Consider the following 19,615-nt stretch of genomic DNA (forward strand, 5'->3'; position numbering starts at 1 on the left):
GAGGCTGGTGGCTAGACCAGAACGAACCGTACCCTTCTTCCTCTTTTTGAAGTTTTCCAGCTGGGGGCTGCCCCCGCCCCCGCGCGCTCTCACGCGCCCCTTAGTTCTCTCTGGGACACACGGGCGAGCTCTTGGTAATCTGTCCACTTGCTTCAGTTCTGCCAGGTTAATCCCCGAACACATTTTGACTTTTTCCCACTCTTCTGCGTTAACAGTCGATCAGTAGAAGTTTCTTGTGTTTACACCACTGGAGCGGAAAAGGGAGGGCTTAGTTGCTCGCACGAAGTACTGTGTTCCCAGAGAGTTACTGAAAACCAGTTGCATGTGTTTGCTTTTATATTTATCTAAAGTAGGGCCCATTCATCGGTGGCGAGGCGTGGTTGTGGTGTGCATGGTGTGTGTGTGTGTGCAAGCAAAAGTTAGTCCCTATCTAAGTGTGATCTTGGAGCCCTACTGCTCACAAACCTGCCCCGGCACAGCACAGTTAATACCTGTGAGCAGCTAAGATATAGAAAATAGAAAAGTACTTGAGGCAATGAGGGTTAGCTGAGGATCTTAGGCTGTAGTGCTCAGTTCTCCTTTAACCAGCCTAATGTATGCGGCTGATAGAATGGTTAGGCATAGGATTAAGGTAAGCCCCAAGGCCAGGTGAATCCCTTGTATTGGGTGAGTTTCCCTTTAGCTTCCCAGTGACTTCCTCCTGGAGTATTGGAGTACCGCGATCTCTTATTAAACAGACGTGCCTTCTTGTCTGAATTACAAATAGAGGTAGTTTGAGTTTTATTCTAAGCCTGCTGTCTTACCTCCCCAGCTCAGTGTGACTCTTTGCAAACAAAGTTTCTGTACTGGGGATGATGGCCAGAGCTTTAACTTTCAATGTGTTCCGTCTCCTCTCTGGAGAACGCTTTCATCATCCGTGTAGGCTTTTATGGCAGTTGTCAGGATCCCAGGAGAACTACTGTAATTCTGTCCAAGGGCATACCACCAGTGACCTGATGCGTCCCAGTCGGTCCCATATCTTGAAAACTCCCCCATTGTTGCTTAAACTCTGCCTCCAACACGTGGACCCTTGGGGACAACCACGCTACAGCTCCACGGTCCCCCTGGAAAGTCTCTGGCTTGGGAGAGCCTCCATTCACAGGCTCGTGATATAAGCAGTTTGGTCCAGGTAACGTGACAAGGCATAGAGCACATAGCATGCCCTAGATAACATGTGACAAGGCTGCTTCCCCGGGTTAGGCTGTGGCTAACACACATGACCGGGGATCATGCACAGGCCAGGCTCTAGGTAACATATCCATAGTGGTCTCTGAGGTAGCACCCCATGAGCAGGGTGGTGAGTGAAGTTAAGTGCGGAATATGATATTGACAGTACTTTTGTGCTATTTCAGGTCATGTTTTGCCACATGAATTGCGGAGGTGGGGTAAACTTTTAGAGCCTCAGGAGTTCACAAGGACAGCTAAGGGATTATGAGTCTGTATTCATATAAACTACCTGAGCAGCCTGAAAAGGACAGCTTATTACTCAGTTACTTTCCATCCCCAGGCCTTCCTGGCTATACCCCTGGCCCACCTGTCCTCTTCCATTGTGTGTATAGTCTCCCTTACTCACAAATAGGTGCCACAGTATACATGTTCTTAGAGTGTTCTCTGCCTTCCTCTGTGGTGTGTACCTCAGGAGGTAGGGGACTGTGTTCCTGGTAGTCTGTCTAGTCCCGTAGACTCTCAGTGTTGAAGGAGTGGTTGATGGGATGGGTGAGCTTCTGCCACTTTAAAACATCCTTGAAAAACCTGTTTGTCTTTTAACAGTGGCAGCCACGAGTGGAAAAAACTAATTCTGACCCAGCACTGGCCCCCAACAGTCTGCAAGGTGAGCGCTGTTTTGATCCAGTAAACCTGTATGAGTTGCTTTCTATGCACAAGTGTCCGCCTTGTATGTCAGGGGTATTATTAAACCTGTGCAGTGGCTGTAGTGTGACTGGACCTCCTGACAGGTGACTTGCATGAGTTGGATTTGAGGGGGTGGTGGCTTAGAACATTGGAAGTACGCTCCCTCTCAGTACTGGAGCTGGAAACCAGAAACAAGGCAGTAGGACTAGTTCTTCTTGGGAGCCTTTGTTCCATCCTCTTGCCCAGCTCCTACTAGAGATGACAGTCCTTGGTGTCCTAGACTTAACTGTGCACTGCTCCAATGCCTGCCTTCTTCACGTGGTGTATTAAGTTATTTTTTTTTTTTTTGTTGCCATGATGAGATACCATGACCGAGGGAACTTGTAGAAGCAAGAGGGTTTTTTTGTTGGAACTTAGTTTCCGAGGGTTGGAGTCCATGACCATCATGGAGGGGATCCTGGTGGCCAGGTGGCCGGCGGGCACAGTGCAGGAGCAGGTAGCAGTAGCTGAGTGCTCACGTCTTGAGATACAAACAGGAGGCAGAGAGAGAGAGAGATACCGGGGATGGCATGGGCTTTTGAAACTTCAGAGCTCACCTCCAGCAGTAAACCTCCTTCAGTAAAGCCATACCTGATCCTTCCCAAAGAGTCCACCAGTTGGGGACTATGGGACTATGAGCCTGTGGGAGCCAATCTCATTCAAACTCCACACACAGCACCCCATCTCTCAGGAGAACAGTAATTTGATTTAGGGCCAGCCTGACCTAGTAGGGCCTCATCTTATGTGGGAGTCTGTGAGAGTCCAGCTCTGACCTGCTCCCACCTTTCGAGGGGTTCTTGGGTGGAGGAGAGAGGAATGAGAAAACATGAGGTAGAAAGATAGACCTAGACGACGAGGAGAAAGACAGAGACACGGGATAGCTTCGCAGGGGCCTGGGCCAATAGCCAATAGCCCAGAGCTTTATTCAGAAGGACTTTTTATAATATGCCAAGGGGGGAGGCAAAAGACCTCCCCCTTGCAAGATCAAAGCACACCATACAGCCAAGTGTAGCTGTGGGGGACCTGCTCCCACCTTTTACCCCCAGGGTACTCTCTAGGATTGAGGGATAAGAGATTTAGATAGAAATACAGAGGGGAGAGAAACAGATAGAAACACAGGATAGCTTCGGGAGGACCTGGATCCTTATCCATTGGCCCAGAACTTTATTCAAAAGGGCTTTTTATAACAGTGCCACGGGGTGAGGCAAAAGCCCTCTCCCTTACTAGATACAGCCAAGTGTAGACCCTTCCAAACACCTGGTACCCAGGCCCATGGTCCAATCATCCTCTTATGCAGCCCTGCTGGTAAAGCAAGCGCAGATCTCACTAGGAAACCTCTGTGGGCTCCCACAAGTAGCCCCTTCCACACACCTGGTAAACACGCCCTTGGCAAAGTCATCTCTTTATGTAGCCCTGCTGGGTAAAGCCAGCTCAGATTCTCTGACCCTGAGCTCCCACAATCTTACTTTGATTATATCCTTAAAGACCCTATTTCCAAATGAGGTGATGTTCACAAGTAGGCAGTTTTGGACAGAGTTCTATATCTTTGGGGGACATGGTTCTGCCTTCAATAGGCCTGCACTGATTTCTTCCCTATGTGCTACTGAGGTCTTGTGTCTTTTCAGGCTATCAGTGCTGAGGCTCTTCTGTCGGAATGCTTGCCAGCTGGGGGTCTTGGGCTGGCTCATCCTTGTGGATGGCTTATAAAGCTGATCCTGGAGTTGTGTGTGAAATCTAGAGTGTTTTGTCATATTGCTGACTGGGCATCAGTCTTGTTGATAGTTTTTCTGAAAGCCTGTTTGAGTTTAAAATTTGGGGACTCTTAATTCTTCAGCATACACAACGTATCCAGTGGCTTTGGTGTAGTTTGATCATCTCTTGCCAGGCTGAGAGCATTCTTGCTTCTCGTCTCATTCCCCGTCTTAATTTCCTGTTGACAATGAGGTGACATTTCAGTTGTCGTTGCCAAGTCACACTCTTGACCTGGAAGCTTTGAGCAGCGCTCTTACCACACCACACCAGTGTGGTTCCCTGGCTCTGGTGTGGGGTTGGAGTGGGAGAGTGTGGAAGGGAGCTGTAGGTTGGGGGTTTAGGTGGCTAGGACCTCATTGACTCTGCTCGGAGCAGGGATGGCTAGACACTGTGGCTCCTGTCGCAGGACCTGTGTGAAAAGAAAGCTCTGCTTCAGGCCAGCACTAGAGGAGGTGCCCTCAAGGAGGCCAAGACTGGTCTGGCCTGTCTGAGGACGTATGGGTGTGCTGTTCCTCGGCAGGGCTGCGAATGTGGGTGGAAGTGCCTTCCTGCCTTAGCTTTAGGAATTCAGTTCAAAAAAGGAAATCAGTCACTAGAAAGTTGTTATGGTTGAGCAGTGTATTTCAAACCGTGGCCACTGGTGTGTGTGTGTATCCATCCCAAGTTCTGTTCTGTTTCATCCAATCTGGTAGCCCAAGTACATTTATTTCTATTATCAATTATTGTGGAAAAATTTCATCTTAGCCCACTGGGAGGGCCCTAAAAAGGTTTTTATCTTACTGAGATTTTTACCTCTGATTTTATCTTTATGATTGAAGTCAAGCTTCAAGTGTTTAGTACTTACTACTTTCCTGGTGTGCTTGGGTCTGGTTCCAGAGCAGGCTTGAGAGTCTCAGAGAACCAGGTTGTCTTACACATTGGCTTCTGGTAAGTAGGTTGTTCATAGGTAAATGTGCATATCCCTATCTGGGAATGTACAAAAAGAGCAAAACTAGCCGCCTGATTCTCTGTCAGCTCAGTTGCCTGAGGACTGACCTAGCATGCCCAGCCCTGAAATTTCCTCATGAGTGTGATGCTTAGGATAGATAGACTTACACAATGCTAATACTGGATTTACCTTCTAGTAGTAATGTACCCATGTCTGGTTGATGTACGTTAAAAGAAAATGAACTTGATAAATATTTAAACAACCAATCACCTTCCTTATCTGTTTTTTCTCTAGGAAGTTAACAGCTGCCGCGACACTCTGGATTATTGGACAATACACGGACTATGGCAAGCATCTACTGCAGTAAAACCTAAAGAAATAGTTGGGGAAAGCTAGCTTGAGTCCAGTCACCATGATTAGACATGTCACTCTTGTTAGAAGTTTATTCAGTTGACCAGATTCATATATATATTTTCATACTTTTGTGTGTGTATGAATGTTTTATCTGCATGTATATCCATGCACCATGTGTGACCCGGTGCTTGCAGAGGCCAGAAGTGGGCATTGTCCCTGGATTGGAGTTACAGGCAGTTGCGCACCACCATGCAGGTGCTGGGAATTGAACACAGGTTCGCTGGAAGAGTAACCAGTGCTCTTAAGTACTAAGCATCTCTCCAGCCCCACTTATCAAAGGTAAATAAGGATCTTAGGCCCTTTCTTACTTTGTTCTTGGGACCTATTACAAATAAATATTTAAAACTAAAATGTTAGATCTGTAGGTAAATAGACAGATAATCTGTTTTACACACTTTACAAGCACCAACTTCTCCACCATGTCTGCATTCTCTTTAGTCGTTCTTTATCTGTGCATACACTTGTGGTACTGAAGTGTGTGCGTTTTCCACCTTCAGAGTGGATGTGGCCCATACACCTCAGAATCCTCTGCTAGGAAAGAGCTGAGACTGGACTCAGTCCAGAGCTGTTTCCTACGTTTCCTCTACTGACAGTCCAGCCTGTTTGTTTCAAGCTGGGCATGTCTGACTCCGTCCGTGTGCTCCTTTTTTTCCTGAACAAAGTCAAATTGACCGTTTGCTCAGAACCGTTCTTGGTTGACTGGTCCGTGTGGAGTGAGGAGTTCCTGACTAGCATTTCTCTTTCATATGCAGATTTTAAGGAAAGTACTTTCCAGTGTCATGTATAAGGCTTCCTAACCAAGGCTAATCTTTCTTCTTTTTCTTAAAATTTGGATTTCAAGGCCTGACAAAGCAGAAGATTGTAACCAATCCTGGCACTTTAACTTAAATGAGATTCAGGTATTGATCTTTTTATTGTACTTCTATTGCAAATAGAGTGTTGTACCTTCAAAGTCATGTTTAAAATTACAGGGTCAGGAAGGAATCCCTAGGACTGAGGCCCTGGGTCTGTTTAGTAATTACTGCTGTCTACCACAACCCCATAAAGTCAAAAAGGAAAACAAACACTTTTTCCTCCTCGTCCTAGGTCTGAGTGACTGTTAGAAGCAAGCTCAGGTGGCAGCAGGGCCTGTCCTGGCTGCACAGAGACCCTGTGCTTACCTGCAGCCCTAACTAGTCCTTAGCCCTGGGGCCTCTGAGTGAAAGTGGGCCCTTGGTCCGTGTGGTGAGAGACAACTGTGACTTGGAGAGTAGGCATGTGGTACCCAAGGCTGGTCATTCTGGCCACAGATGGTATGAGTTTCTGAGTAGGAACTCTGAGCAAAGGGGAAATGGTAGGCCTCTTCAGTATCAGAGTTCCTGTTACAGAGCGGCTAATGGGATTCTAGGTCAGGACTAAGTTGTGAGCTCATGAGAGTTTAACAGAAGTGCCCCTGAGATCCTCGTGGCATATTGAACCTACCTCTACATGCTCAACTTTCCTTAAGGGGCACCAACAGTTCCTGTGTTTGGTCACATGTCACGGTGCCTGGGGTGGCCTTGAGGAAGTGGCAGGCCCGACAGGTGAATTCAGAGAGCCGCAGGTTTTGTTGTTGGGGGATAGGAATAGCTGTCCTTTACCGAGCGTCTGAACACGCACACACTCTAGCTGTCATCTGAATCATCACTGAGCACTTACCATGCTGTCAGTCCTTCTGACGATTTGGGGTGAGTGACGGAGGTTCGCCAGGGACATAGGAGAACTGCACAGACAGCTTCAGGCTTCCCTTTTTCTCAAGAATCCAGATGCCAAGTCTGTCTGTCAGGCCAGGTCCCCCAGGAAACACGTTGAGGTGAAAGTAGCTAATGAGGCTGAGGGAAGTGGCAGGTGAGGGGGCACGTGAAAGGGACAGCAGACAGGAGGCGGGGCTGTGCTTACATGGGCCAGGGAGGCTGGCCGACAGGATCTTGACATGTGGGGAGCAGGGGAAAGCCAAGTTATCCTTTCCATGTTCCTTCGTCTGCTTCCTTTACACTGAAGTTCTTTTGTCTGATGGTTGTGTAGACACTGAAAAAATGAGCTTGAGCCCTTTGGGCCTGGTGTTACTACCGGCCAGGTTAGCAGGGTACAGGCTGCCTTTGTCAAAAGCTCCTCTGGAAGTCAAGGTCTTACATTTGTTTGTTTGTTTCATAGTCCTTTGTTTTAGAGCTGTTTTATATTTACAGAAAAACTGAGTGCAAAGTTCACACTGAGTGTCCCCCATGTTCATTGCCCATCCACACTCTGATTTTCACAGCTGAGCCTGTATCGATACCGTATTGTTAACCAAAGCACACAGCCTACATTAGAGTGCGTGTCTTATGTTGTAGTTTTATGGGTCTTGACAAGTCAGTGAAGTACCCTGTGGAGAAGTGTCACTGCCTGAAGTCCCATGGTCACTTGTCCCCACCTTCTCTTGTCATTCCTGATACCCAAGGTGACCACGGGTCTCCTTGTGTTTCAAGATCTGCCCTTTTCCAGAACGTCATGTGGTTGGCGTTGTGCAGTTCACGGCTCGGTTCAGACTGCTGCTTTCACGCATGGCAGTACATTTAAACTTCCTCACGTGTTTCTGGGGTTCAGAGGCCATTTCTTCATCATTCTCTTACTTTTTTATTTTATTTTATTTTTTTCCAAGACAGGGTTTCTCTGTGAAGCCCTGGCTGTCTTTGAACTCATAGAGATCCGCCTGCCTCTGCCTCCCGAGTGCTGGGATCAAAGCCGTGCGCCACCACTACCCGGCCTTACAGTTTTCTTTAAGAGCTTGTGTTCTCACATGCAGCTCTTTAACGTGCAGAACAAGCACAGAATCATTGGCTCGGTTAAATGGCCAGGGCTTGAGTGCTTTTGTTTAGTATATGAGTTTGTTAGGTCTTGGGTAAACTTTTTGTTTAAATCACATGTAGGACCTTTTGCTAGACATGAAGATCTATTGGCCTGATGTGATTCACCCATCTTCTAATCGCAGCCGATTCTGGTAAGTCTGATTTCTGTTGGCCATGTGCATTTTTAGCACAGGTGTGAAGAATTTCTAAGGGTGTTCTGGATGGCAGCTTGTGGGAGACACAGAGAACAGGTGAGACCCTGTCTCTAGAGGCTGAGCACTGCCTTTTGTCAAGAAATGACTTTGGTATGTAGCTTTGAATGCCTTTCTCCAGTGGGTTAAAAATGAGGTCAGGTGGAATTTATGTTATGAGCTTGTTTTCTAATGTATTGTTATTTCATCCATTGCTTCATTTAAAAAGTCCAGTCTTCCAAAATTTAACAAATCAAATGCTTGCATATTTAAAAATCAATCTAAATCAGATACAGAGAGAGAGAGAGAGAGAGAGAGAGAGAGAGAGAGAGAGAGAGAGAGGAGGGAGAGAGAGAGAGAGGGAGAGAATATACCTTAAAGGTAGTGATCTCATGGTGACCTGGTCGGAGACAAGGTGAGAGTCTCACAGGGACAGTCTTCTTCCACGTCAGCAGGAGCTGAACCTGGAATTAACCCAGTTGTTTGAAAAGCATTGTTTTTTTTAAAAGAAGATAAAATCGATTCAACTGAAGGTAATTTTTTTCTACATCTTCTACCAATGTGAAAATTATTCATATTACAGCTAATAATATCTTTCCAGATATCCTAATTTAGCCTAGAAATATTTCTGTGTAGAATTTTTAGGGGAATTTAAAAGCTTAAGTTTGGTAAAATGCTTTAAAGCAGCAGAATGTAAATGATACCCCCTTCCTGGATCATAGTGTTGAGTACGGCTTTTTCTTGAGTGCGTGCTGTTTTGGGATTCATGAACCATAATGTGTAGGTAAACAGAATACTCAGTGAAAGCTTGGGTGATGAATAGCGTACTAGATTGAATCTGGGTTGTCCCACACACTGGATGCTCTCCCACTGAGCTGGACTCCCAGTATTGTTAATTCTGAGAAAGCTGCTCACTAAGTTGCTCAGGGTAGCCTTGAACTCACTTTGCAGCCCAGGCAAGCCTTGAACTTTCAACTTAGTTTTTGAATTGAATTGAGTGGAAAGTCCTCACTTCAGACCTGAGGAGAATCCCTTATTAGAGGCTGACAGGGAATGGGCTCAGGTGGCCGTGGTGACAAGCCACCCTGCCTCCTCTTTGGTCCTTAGGTAGAGTCATGCATGGGTTGTGCCCCACTCTGGAACTCCCTGGCTCATGCATTGGCTCTGCAGAGGACCACACACTGCTGTGCAGTGTGACACATGTCACAAGAATGACATTTCCCTCTTTCTCAGTTAATTGGTTATCACTGGAGTATGTTGGGGTTTTTTGTTTGTTTGTTTGTTTGGTTTTGGTTTTTGGTTTTTTTCTGAGGCAGGGTTTCTCTGTATAACAATCTTATCTGTCCTAGAACTCACAGAGATCCTCCTGCCTCTGCCTCCTGAGTGCTGGGATTAAAGGTGTGTGCCACCACACCTGGAGTATGTTGTGATAGTAGAGATGCCCTGGAAGTGTTTGTGTTGGGAAACATGACAGGAGTGAGCAGTGCTCTCTGGAGAGGGTTGAATGTTGCTGGGGCCTGGGTCTTCTGTGAAGGCTGTGACAGGCTCAGTGCATGTGACAGCTCCGTTCTAGAGGACTCATCTGAGCGTGCTTACGGTGAATCTCACAGGAAACATGAGTGGGACAAGCACGGCACTTGTGCTGCACAGCTGGATGCCCTCAATTCCGAGAAGAAGTACTTTGGGAAGAGCCTGGATCTGTACAAGCAGCTTGACCTCAACAGGTGTGTACACATCTCACTGCAGGCTTTCTGTCATTGAGCTGAGGCCAGGCCACTGGGAATGAGTGTGCAACACTCCTGCTAATAACCTGTGTGTTATGGTCCCTGAAAGTGGTGTGGTGGGCTCATTCCTGGGCAGTAATTGAGCCCCTGAAATGTTGGACCATTCTGGATTAAGGCCATAGAGTGCACAGACTTAGGCTGCCTCCTGGTGCTGACTTGTCATTAATGAGTCAGCCCCTAGGAAGTGAAGACTGACAGGCATGCTGTAACCTCTGAAAAAGTTGCTGCCTTAAGATCGTTTCCATAGAGACACCAAGCATCAATAGATCTTTATATCGGTTGTAGCGCTCCTTGAACAAGTGTGAGGTGAAGGGAAAGGGTCAATTAAGTCCTAGAATGAGCCAAATCCAAGTAGATTTTTACTGCCTGCCCTGACCTCAGTTCTGGACTTGGGGAATATATTGTCACCACACCAAGGTAGTGAATATGTGAGAGCAACATGGTCTGCAAGGCTAGTGGTCTGGCCTGTCCCTTTTCATCTAGACATTCCTGTTGTGCCAAGTGTATTAAGTGCTTCTTATTTGTTTATTGTTTGAACTTGTTATTTATTAGGTAGGGGTGTGTGTGTGTGTGTGTGTGTGTGTGTGTGTGTGTGTGTGTACGCGTGCGCGCGTGTGCGCGTGTGCTAGAGAACTTGGTAGCCCCGCACCCCCATGTAAGGACAGAGAAATGCAGGCTGTGAGGAACGAGAGATCACCAGACGGCAGGACTTTGATCTTCAGATTCCCCAGCTCCTAGACATGTGAGGAATAAACGTCTGCCGAAAAGGAAGGAGTGTACAGTGTCTGCACACACTGCTTTCATTTGTACAGCTTGTTCTAGTCAGAGCAGTTCTCCTTCAGATGAGAATAATCCCGAGATCCTTTGCTCATCAATCATATTTAAGGTTCATGAATTAAATCTGCTCACAAGATGAATAAACCTCTGTTGGTTCTCTACACATATTCTTTGCCTCTAACAAAAAGACTCACGATGGTGTGTCACCGTCTCGTACAGATAGTTTTCTGTATCATTGTGATCAAAAGCAGCTGGGATTTGAATCAATTAATTTGGCAGTGGAAGAGGAGGGGCAGGTGCCTTCGGAGAGATGACATAACCAAAGAATGCCTGGAAGGCCTTGAAGCCACCAGCCAGCAAAGCACAGGGTTGAGAGGCCTTGTGATCCTTTCTGACATAAGTTGTACAATTTGGTTATAAGACCTCTTTAGATCTTATCCCCATGATATGAAAAGCATGATTGGTCAGCGCTCAGATTTTGAAGTTCCTTTCGTCTTGTAAAAATTTGTGTTATAAAAAAAAAACGCCAGATGGTGGTGGGCACCTTTAACCCCAGCACTCAAGAGGCAGAGGCACATGGTGTGCTCCTTTAATTCCAGCACTCAAGAGGCAGGGGCACGCGGATCTCTCTGAGTTCGAACCTGGTCTACACAGTGAGTTCCAGGGCAGCCAAGGCTACACAGAGAAGCCCTGTCTCCAAAAAAAAAAAAAAAAAAATTATTTTTATTTATTTATTTATTTTTGCATTATTAGGCTGTGTATGGTGGCAAATGCCTTTAATCCCAGCACTTTGGAGGCAGAGGCAGGTGGATCTCTGTAAGGGTGAGGCCAGCTTGCTCTGCATAGCAAGTTCCAGGCCAACCAGGGCTACACAGTGAGACCCTTTCTCAAAACAAAAGATCCGCATGTCTGCATTATTAAGTACATATCCTAGGAGTTACATACCAGTGACGGTAACAGACCCTCAGCATGGTGAGTCGTGTGTATAGTTTATTTAACCTGTGGGGTTAAATAATACACTGAGAATACACTATCTCTTGCAGTAAGGATAAAACCTTTGGAAACCCTGACCCAAAAAGTGTAGGTTTTTCAGAAACCTACTGGGCACTTAGAAGCCACTGTGAGGAATCCCTGCAGGAAGGTCCATCATGTACTTCTGGAGCATAGGAAGGAGGCTGTTAAAAAGAATCTGCCCTTCCAGAAAGGCGGACAGACAGACCCACAGAGAGCTTCTGCTGTGGTATGAGTTGAGGCTAACTCATTTAACCAAATAGGAAAAGAAGAATAACGATTGTCATGAGCTGGAAATGGTCTAAGTAACTAAGTAGCTCCTATTTGCAGCCTTTGAAGCCTAGTAGTTTCTTCTTAGAGACACACACAGAGCTTTTACCCTTGGAACACTGCTGTCTAGACACAGCCACTCACTGGCTGTCAGCAAGTGAGCCCAGAGGCCTGCTAACTGGAAGGCACTCCCGGGTGGGTAGTGCTTGCTTAAAATGTCAAAGAGCAGTTGTAGAAGAGTGATTACTCTCCCCAGTTCCTCCAGGACAAATGGAGAATCCTGTCTGTTTCATAAGACATAAACGAGGTATCCTAACTGTAAATCGGGCTACGCATTTCATAATGTAAAGGCAGCCAGTCTGAGAAGCTGCAGAGCCGTGGGGCAGTTCTCAGAGCATCTGCAAGTGTAGACATGGGCTAGCACCGGGCTGTCTTCACTCAGAAGAGGACATGACACAACGTGGCCCATCTTTCTCTTTGCTTTATTTCCTGGCCACCTGCATCAGGTGGAACAGTATGTGACTACAGGTGCTGAGCAACATTTTCTAGTAATGCCATTAAAAACAGCAGTAAAAAAATCTAGTCAAAAATTATAATAACACGTTCAGCTCAGTTTATCCAAAACACTAAAATTGTAACTTGTAATAAATACTGTTTTGAAGTTGGAATATTTTATACTTTGTTGGAGCTCTGTGTTGATCATATACTGGCAGCCAGGGCAGGCAGTGGCACACTTACATGGATTTGGGGGTGTTTCTGGGGTTTCAGGGACCTTTCCCGCTTTCCCTTGCTGCCACAGACTGATGACAAGTAGAGAGAAAGAGTTGCAGCCTCAGACCTACCCCCTTGGGTCACAATCCTGAACCATCCAGGAAATTGTGGGACCACAGAGAATTCCTTTGCAGTGAGTGGTCTAGGGACTTTTACATTGTGCCTCCAGTATTTAAGTAAGTTTGTGATGAGAAACTCTGATAGAATTCTAGGCTATAAGCATTTAAATTCTTTGAAGATATGGCTGCACAGTTCTTCAGGATAAGTCTGGAGTCACATGAGACAGGATAAGGTACGGTGCAGAGCCCATGTGGACAGTTGCTTGCACAGGGTATGTTGCTGTGGATGGGGTGGTGTGGAGTATACCATGCCTGTGTCGGTGGTGCCTGCCCAGGGCCAGAAAAGAAGGGGCTGGGAGCCGCCTCTGGGCTCGTCTTGTTAGTGGATTTATTGCTGGAAGTCAGAAAAGACTCTCCTTTAAAAGCCTCTTAATTTTCACTGTGAAATCCAATGAAAAGAACAAAGTGAATGCACTGTCATAATGCAGCTAATTTTAATTTTTTATTTCAGCATACTGCTAAAATTTGGGATCAAGCCGTCTATCAATTACTACCAGGTAAGGCTTGCTTACCTTTAGCCTTCTGTCTAGAGTCTAGTGTTCGTCCCTGGGGACATTCGGCAGGATCCGTTCATCTTGTGAGCCACACCTGGGTTCTAAAGTGACCCAGCACAATCTACTTGGAATGGATTTTCCTTGAATTGTTTGTGTTTGCACGTGAGTGTACACTAAAGGCCGCTTAGGCCACTGACTTGGAGGCACAGATCCATGGTTCTGCCAAATCCTCCAGGCCTCAGCACAGGGTACATTCAATGTCATGGTGTTTGAGGGCAAACAAACTGGCTTTTTGTTTTTCAAGTAAACTACATGACACAGGAAATAATGTCACATCTTATTGACTAAGAGGGACATGTGCAATGTAGATGCTTTCAATTCTGGATTGTCTGGTTTTTTGTTTGCCTTAGAGAGATGTCCCTCAAAAGCTTGAAATACACCTAGGCTCACAGGAGAGTTCGAAGACTGTTGCTTTAGGGCGATTCTCAGGTGTTTTTGTGCTTATTGTAAGGTGTGGCTCTAAAACAGCTCCAGAGGACCGTTTGGGACAGGATGGACACTGAGTCTCTGCCTGATGACAGTGTGTGAACTGTCTGTAGGACTGTGTGCTCCTTTTCCTGGGTGATGTGTAGCTCTCCCTCTGTGGACAGTAGGGAGTTGGACCCTGGCCTTGAGGAAGGAACTTTGGCTGCCAGTTAAGTTAGACCCTCCTGGGCAGCCACAGCATGAGGGTTTGTAAGGCTTCCCCAAGCTCACCTGGCTCCTGCTTAAGCTGATGGGCAGCGGGAGGTGGGGTAAGGTGGGGTTTTTACAGTTTCACCTGGCTTGATGTTCAGAGATGGTATCCATGGTGATGGGAATGACAGCCGCCTGCCGAGCTGCCTCATACACTTGGTAAGGAATACCAGACAGTGACTTGGAAAACTCCTGATCCAAAAGCATCCAAGCCTGTGTCTGCTCACGTGCTCTATGGTGCATTGGTGCTGCTGGAGCCCTGGGAGGAACTAGTGACCAGGCATTTTCCAGAAGTTGGTGGCTGGGGTGCAGTCCACAGCTTCCACGGGCCCTGAGGTCCATGGGTGGTAGGGAGCACAGGTTTAGCTGGAAGGTGAGAGCACGTCTCTGGAGACCCTGGAGTAGAGGGTGCATGGCATGGGAACCGGGGTGGTAAGAGTCATGGCATGCTGTGAGACTTAGGGCCACTTTTTTTTTCCTGTGGTGGGTTGAGGCTGTGCCCCTGCAGAGAAGGGGGCTGCTGTGTGAAGGTTTGAGGCGTTGGTAGGCCTGAGGAAAAGCTTTGGGGAATCCCAACAGTCAGTTGGCAAGGGTAGCTTCAGGCAAGGTAGCGTAGAAGAGAGAAGCTGGGCTGGGCTGCTGGAGACAGGGAAGAATTAAGCTACCCAGTGGAGAGGAAGGTGGAGCAGAGAGAAAACTGTTGGGAATGTTTGGACCCCCTTGGTAGAGCCTGGTAAGTTGGTAGTGACTTGTCCTTCAGTGATGGTTCCAGGACATCCTCAAGCTTTACTCCAGGTCCTCTATATGTGTGTGTGTGTGGGTGGGTGTGGGTGCTCTTTAGAAATAAAAAAATCAGTGAGTGTGTGAGCATTCTCCCGTTGAAGTTCTTTGCTAATGCTTTTATTTAATATCAGCTTGCAGATTTCAAAGATGCACTTACCAGATTCTATGGCGTGGTGCCTAAAATCCAGTGCCTTCTGCCAGAACAGGTCAGACTTGCGCTTTGTCACCTGTCTGTCTCTGGAAAAGATGATTTCACTCTCCGGGTACTTTTGTCTCCACTGTGGAGTTTCTGGGACAGAGTTACATTGGGGCATTTCTGTGTATATATGTGTACAGGCAAGTGTATGGGAAAGCACATAGATGTCTTCAAGTAACTCGTGTGTTTCTAAAATTCCTTCCTTGGGGGAGACATAAACAGCATCTGCTTCCCCTCTTAAGGTCTTAACAGCATACTGGGGCATGATTCCACCAGGGTTCACTTGGGGAAACCCATGAGTTATTGAACTTGATTACAGAACACAGGTGAGGGGTTACCAACAGGGGCGTGGGTGCTACTCTCCCAGAAGGCCAACCAGAATGTCTACCCAGTAGGGATGGCTTTTCCATAGCCTCCTCCATAGATGGAGCCCCTCTAGTCTTCTCCTGGCTATATATTCAGGCCCCTCCCGGAGACCATGTACTGTTAGTGTAGAGTTGGCTACAGGAGGAGATAAGAAGCAACTGGATCCATGTGGGTGAGAGTCACATGACCCTCCACTCTGCTGTGAAGGCATGTAAACAGTTGAGCCCAGATGGGATGATCTTTTGCAAGAGGCACAGCTGAACTCACCAAGATGGCAGATGTTTGGCTCAAAGACTAGTTTTGTGTAGCACTGTAGGCTTCGATTTTATGTCATTTCACTCTATGAGAATGTCCTGTTGGAAGAGGAGAGGGAGGAGGAGGGGGAGGGGAGAGGGAGAGGGACGGGAGAGGGGGGAGGGGGAGGGAGAGGGAGGAGAGGAGGCATAAGCGTTTCTAAGTTTCCAAGATTTTTTTGTTTTGCTTTGTTTGTTCACTTATTTGTTAGGTTTTGTTTTTGAGTCAGGGTTTCTCTATTCTATAACTGGCTGACCTGGAACTGGCTGTATAGACCAGGCTGGCCTGTACCTTACAGAGATCACCTGCCTCTCTGTGTGCCACCACACCTGGCAGCTTCTAAGCTTTTATGTTGCCACTCTTAATCACTTTAATTGTAGCATACTGTCTAATTTCTAGACAAAATTGTAGTTTTTTTCCAGGTTATAAATAAAATTGAAGCTGGGCGGTGGTGGCACACACCTTTAATCCCAGCACTCAGGAGGCAGAGGCAGGTGGATCTCTGAGTTCGAGGCCAGCCTGGTCTACAGAGCGAGATCCAGGACAGGCACCAAAACTACGCAGAGAAACCCTGTCTCGAAAAACCTAAACTAACAAACAAACAAATAAATAAATAAATAAAAATTGAGATTCTTCTGGCTGCTAGGAACTATTTTGACATTGACTTTGCCAGGGTACCCACGTGTGCTTTGGGCACATTTGGGTCAGTGTGCATCTTTAGAGTCACTTGGTGGGTTTTTGTTCTTTGTCTTCCAAGCTGAAAACACCTCCTCACGGCAGGCTTACAGGCTAGCAGAGGTGAGCCATGGTGACTGTGAGGAACAGGCCTCCACCCAGGGTCCCCCCTGAGCACCAGCCTCCTCTGTCTCTGATCTGGAACTGCTGCTTTTGTTATTTTCAAGTGCTGAAGTATTGTGACCCTCAGATTGGTAATAACCCATGCTTTCTGAATTCTGAGGTGTCTGCTGCTGTGACCCCAGATTGGTAATAAACCATGCTCTCTGAATTCTGAGGTGTCTGCCGCTGTGACCCCAGATTGGTAATAACTCATGGTTTCTGAATTCTGAGGTGTCTGCCTTTTTCTATTTCAGGGAGAGAAGGTGCAAACCGTTGGTCAGATAGAGTTGTGCTTCACCAAGGAGGATTTCCATTTGCGGAACTGTACTGAACCAGGTGAGCAGCTGTCCTCCAACCAGGGAGCCTGGCCGGCCGTGGGCGCTTCCACACACGGGATGATGGTCTGTGAAGATGGTCCAATCTTCTATCCTCCACCTGCAAAGACCCAACACTGATGGTCACGTTTAGGAAATATTATATGTTCCACAAAGTAAGAACAAGTCACAAATTATTGGTTTCTAAAAATCCACTCAAAAGTTTCTTAAAATGTGTTTGGCTCTTGTGTGTTAATGAGTTGATTTTTGTGCAGTCTAATTAGTAGGTGCTCCTGTGCTCTTCCTGTCAGCTGCCAGCAGTTGGTGTCAGGCCTTATTTCCTGTCCCTAAGTAGCTAGATTCACACTGGTAATTCACAAGAACTTGGAAGTCTTGGCACAGCAATTTTTTATTTTGGTCAAGCTTAAATTATTGTGTTTCTTTTTTTAAAATTTAAAGTTTATTATTGTGTGTGTACGATTTATGACGTGTGTATGGGTGCGTGCACATACCATGGAACCTATGTAGAGGTCAGAGGACTGTTGCTTGATCCTAACGGCTCTCTCAGGGGTAGGGGTGAGAAAGCATGGTGTCAACGGCACAGACACCGGGAGTCAGTTGAAGGCAGACAACAAACTCGTTTATTTAATAACAGGGAAGGCCTTATATACCCTCCTCCAGCACCCAGTCTGTGTCCCAATATGGTGGCATTGTGTGGTCATCCCTCCTTGGCTGGGCATGATCTGGAACTCTGACAGCACCTGTTGCTAGGTCCTCAGGCAGACTCCAGGTTGCTCATAAGGAAGTACATTATGTGAATGCCTTGGCTACTGGTCTGAACCAATTTCCTCGACCCTATGGGCCTGTCCTATTACAAGAGGACAATTTTTGGGAATCATTTTCTCCAGCATAGGTTTTGGGGATCAAACCCAGGTCATCATGTTGCAGTGAAATAACACTTCCCACTTTACACTCTCAGGGAATGAGGACAAAGGACACTCTTTATAAGGACACTCTTTAATAAAAGTGTGTGTCTGGTCTGGCAGCCTGGCTAGTGCCCAGAGACTGACCATGGGCAGAAATACTTGACAGTTTATATAGATGTTGGGCTATAACATGGCACACATACATTGCCATCTGTAAATCTCCCTTAAGTCCCTGCGTGAGTTAACTTTGAGCAATTAAACATGTTTTATAGGGACAGACACTGCAAGCTTTGCCATTTTGGTGGGATAGTAGATTTACAGAGCAAGGATACTGTCACAATTATTTTTGAAATAGATTAATGTTGCTCGTTTCAAGTAATTGCTACCCAGGGTCATCTGCCTGTCTGGCAGAATTATGTTCTTGGTAAGAGGGCCAGGACTTTATGGGCAGCTGTTTTCCAGTGCCACACCCCTTTGAACTAAATGGTAAAGATGTTCTTTTGATAGCAAATAGGGCCTGATGACCGACTATGTGCCAAGGTTGTCCTTTTTGTTTTGGGAATAGGGACTAATGGGAGGTGGCAGTCTAAGTGAACAGATCTTAGCAGAAACATTCTCCGTGAACCTAAACTTCAGTTGTGTCAGAGATGCAGTTTTCCTACAGTTTCTGACAAGTATGGCGAGTACGCCACTTGTCTTTGAGTTATGTTGGAGGCAGCACTCCTTTAGCTCAATTCTACTTTTTGTAACAATATTTCCTAAGCAAGTGTAATGCTAAGTCCTTTCTACATCAGCCGTTACTCCAGTCTTTATCAGTCAGACTTGTGCAGCAAGTGCTGTGGGATGGTCTGTATGTCAAGTGTGTTGCTGATTGGTCAGTAAATAAATCACTGATTGGCCATTGGCTAGGCAGGAAGTATAGGCGGGACAAGGAAAAGGATTCTGGGAAGTGGAAGGCTGAGTCAGAGAGACACTGCCAGCCGCCATCAGGAGAAGGAAGATGTAAAGTACCGGTAAGCCACAAGCCATGTGGCAAAGTAAAGATTAATAGAAATGGGCTAAATATAAGAGTAAGAGCTAGACAATAACAGGCCTGAGCTAATGGCCAAGCAGTTTAAATAATGTAAGAGTCTGTGTGTTTATTTTATAAGTGGGCTCTGAGACTGGCGGGACTTGGTGGTGGGAGCTGGAGAGAAATTCTCCAGCTACAAATGGCGCCCAACGTGGGGCAAGAGTTTCCACCTAAAACCTGAGTAAAAAGATTCTAAAACGGAGCTGAAAACAGTTCCTAGTTGTCTCTATCAAGTTAGCGGCAGCCTGCGTGTTTGAGCTACTGCTGGCGGGTTCCTAGCGTGCGTGCTCGACCTGCTGCCGTATGGCAGGAATGAGGCCTCTGCAAGTAGCACATTAAACTGTGTGGTGAATTTAGCCTTTGCTAGTACAAAACAAAAAAAGAGGTTTCTGGGCTACACGCTACTTTGGTAAAAGTGTAGACCCACTATTTCTGAGAGTTATGGCTCCCAGAGCTGGCGGAAAGCGGACCGCCGCCATGTTGGGAAGCTGAAGTGGGCGGAGCCAGCAGCCACTGCGCCGTTTCAGGCTTAGAAGGCTGCAGTTTAAAAGTAATAGGCTCAAGCTAATATAAAAAAATAAGCCACGTAAAGATGACTACCACACAGAGAATCTGGATTATGTTCTCTTTGATATTCGTAACTGCAGAAAAACATTTGATTGTAAAAGCTGTTGAGTTATGCCAAAATGTATATTTTAAAGGTACCTTGACTTCAAAATTTGGATATAAAGATATGTTGCTTTGGAAAAGAGTCTCTGCTCTTGTTTCCACAGAAAGCCACAGACTATGGATTTGTTCCAGATTAAGAT

The 19,615-nt window shown here is 46.4% G+C and overlaps 1 protein-coding gene across 13 annotated transcripts in view; it reads left to right on the forward strand.

Annotated features, from left to right (window-relative positions):
* Nucleotides 1–17,033, forward strand: part of Rnaset2 (ribonuclease T2) — a 42,119-nt gene extending 25,086 nt beyond the window's left edge. For all 13 annotated transcript variants that reach the window (XM_059272878.1, XM_059272877.1, XM_059272869.1 and 10 more), the window contains 8 exons: nt 1,810–1,870; nt 4,904–4,956; nt 5,865–5,922; nt 7,948–8,018; nt 9,668–9,781; nt 13,241–13,286; nt 14,933–15,007; nt 16,749–17,033. In XM_059272878.1, the coding sequence (XP_059128861.1) occupies nt 7,963–8,018; nt 9,668–9,781; nt 13,241–13,286; nt 14,933–15,007; nt 16,749–16,949 (492 nt within the window). In that variant the 5' untranslated portion in view covers nt 1,810–1,870; nt 4,904–4,956; nt 5,865–5,922; nt 7,948–7,962 and the 3' untranslated portion in view covers nt 16,950–17,033. The remainder of the gene's footprint in view (nt 1–1,809; nt 1,871–4,903; nt 4,957–5,864; nt 5,923–7,947; nt 8,019–9,667; nt 9,782–13,240; nt 13,287–14,932; nt 15,008–16,748) is intronic.
* Nucleotides 17,034–19,615: the final 2,582 nt, after the last annotated feature.

The sequence above is a fragment of the Peromyscus eremicus genome, chromosome 8b (genome assembly GCF_949786415.1).
Source record: "Peromyscus eremicus chromosome 8b, PerEre_H2_v1, whole genome shotgun sequence".
NCBI classification, from domain to species: domain Eukaryota; kingdom Metazoa; phylum Chordata; class Mammalia; order Rodentia; family Cricetidae; genus Peromyscus; species Peromyscus eremicus.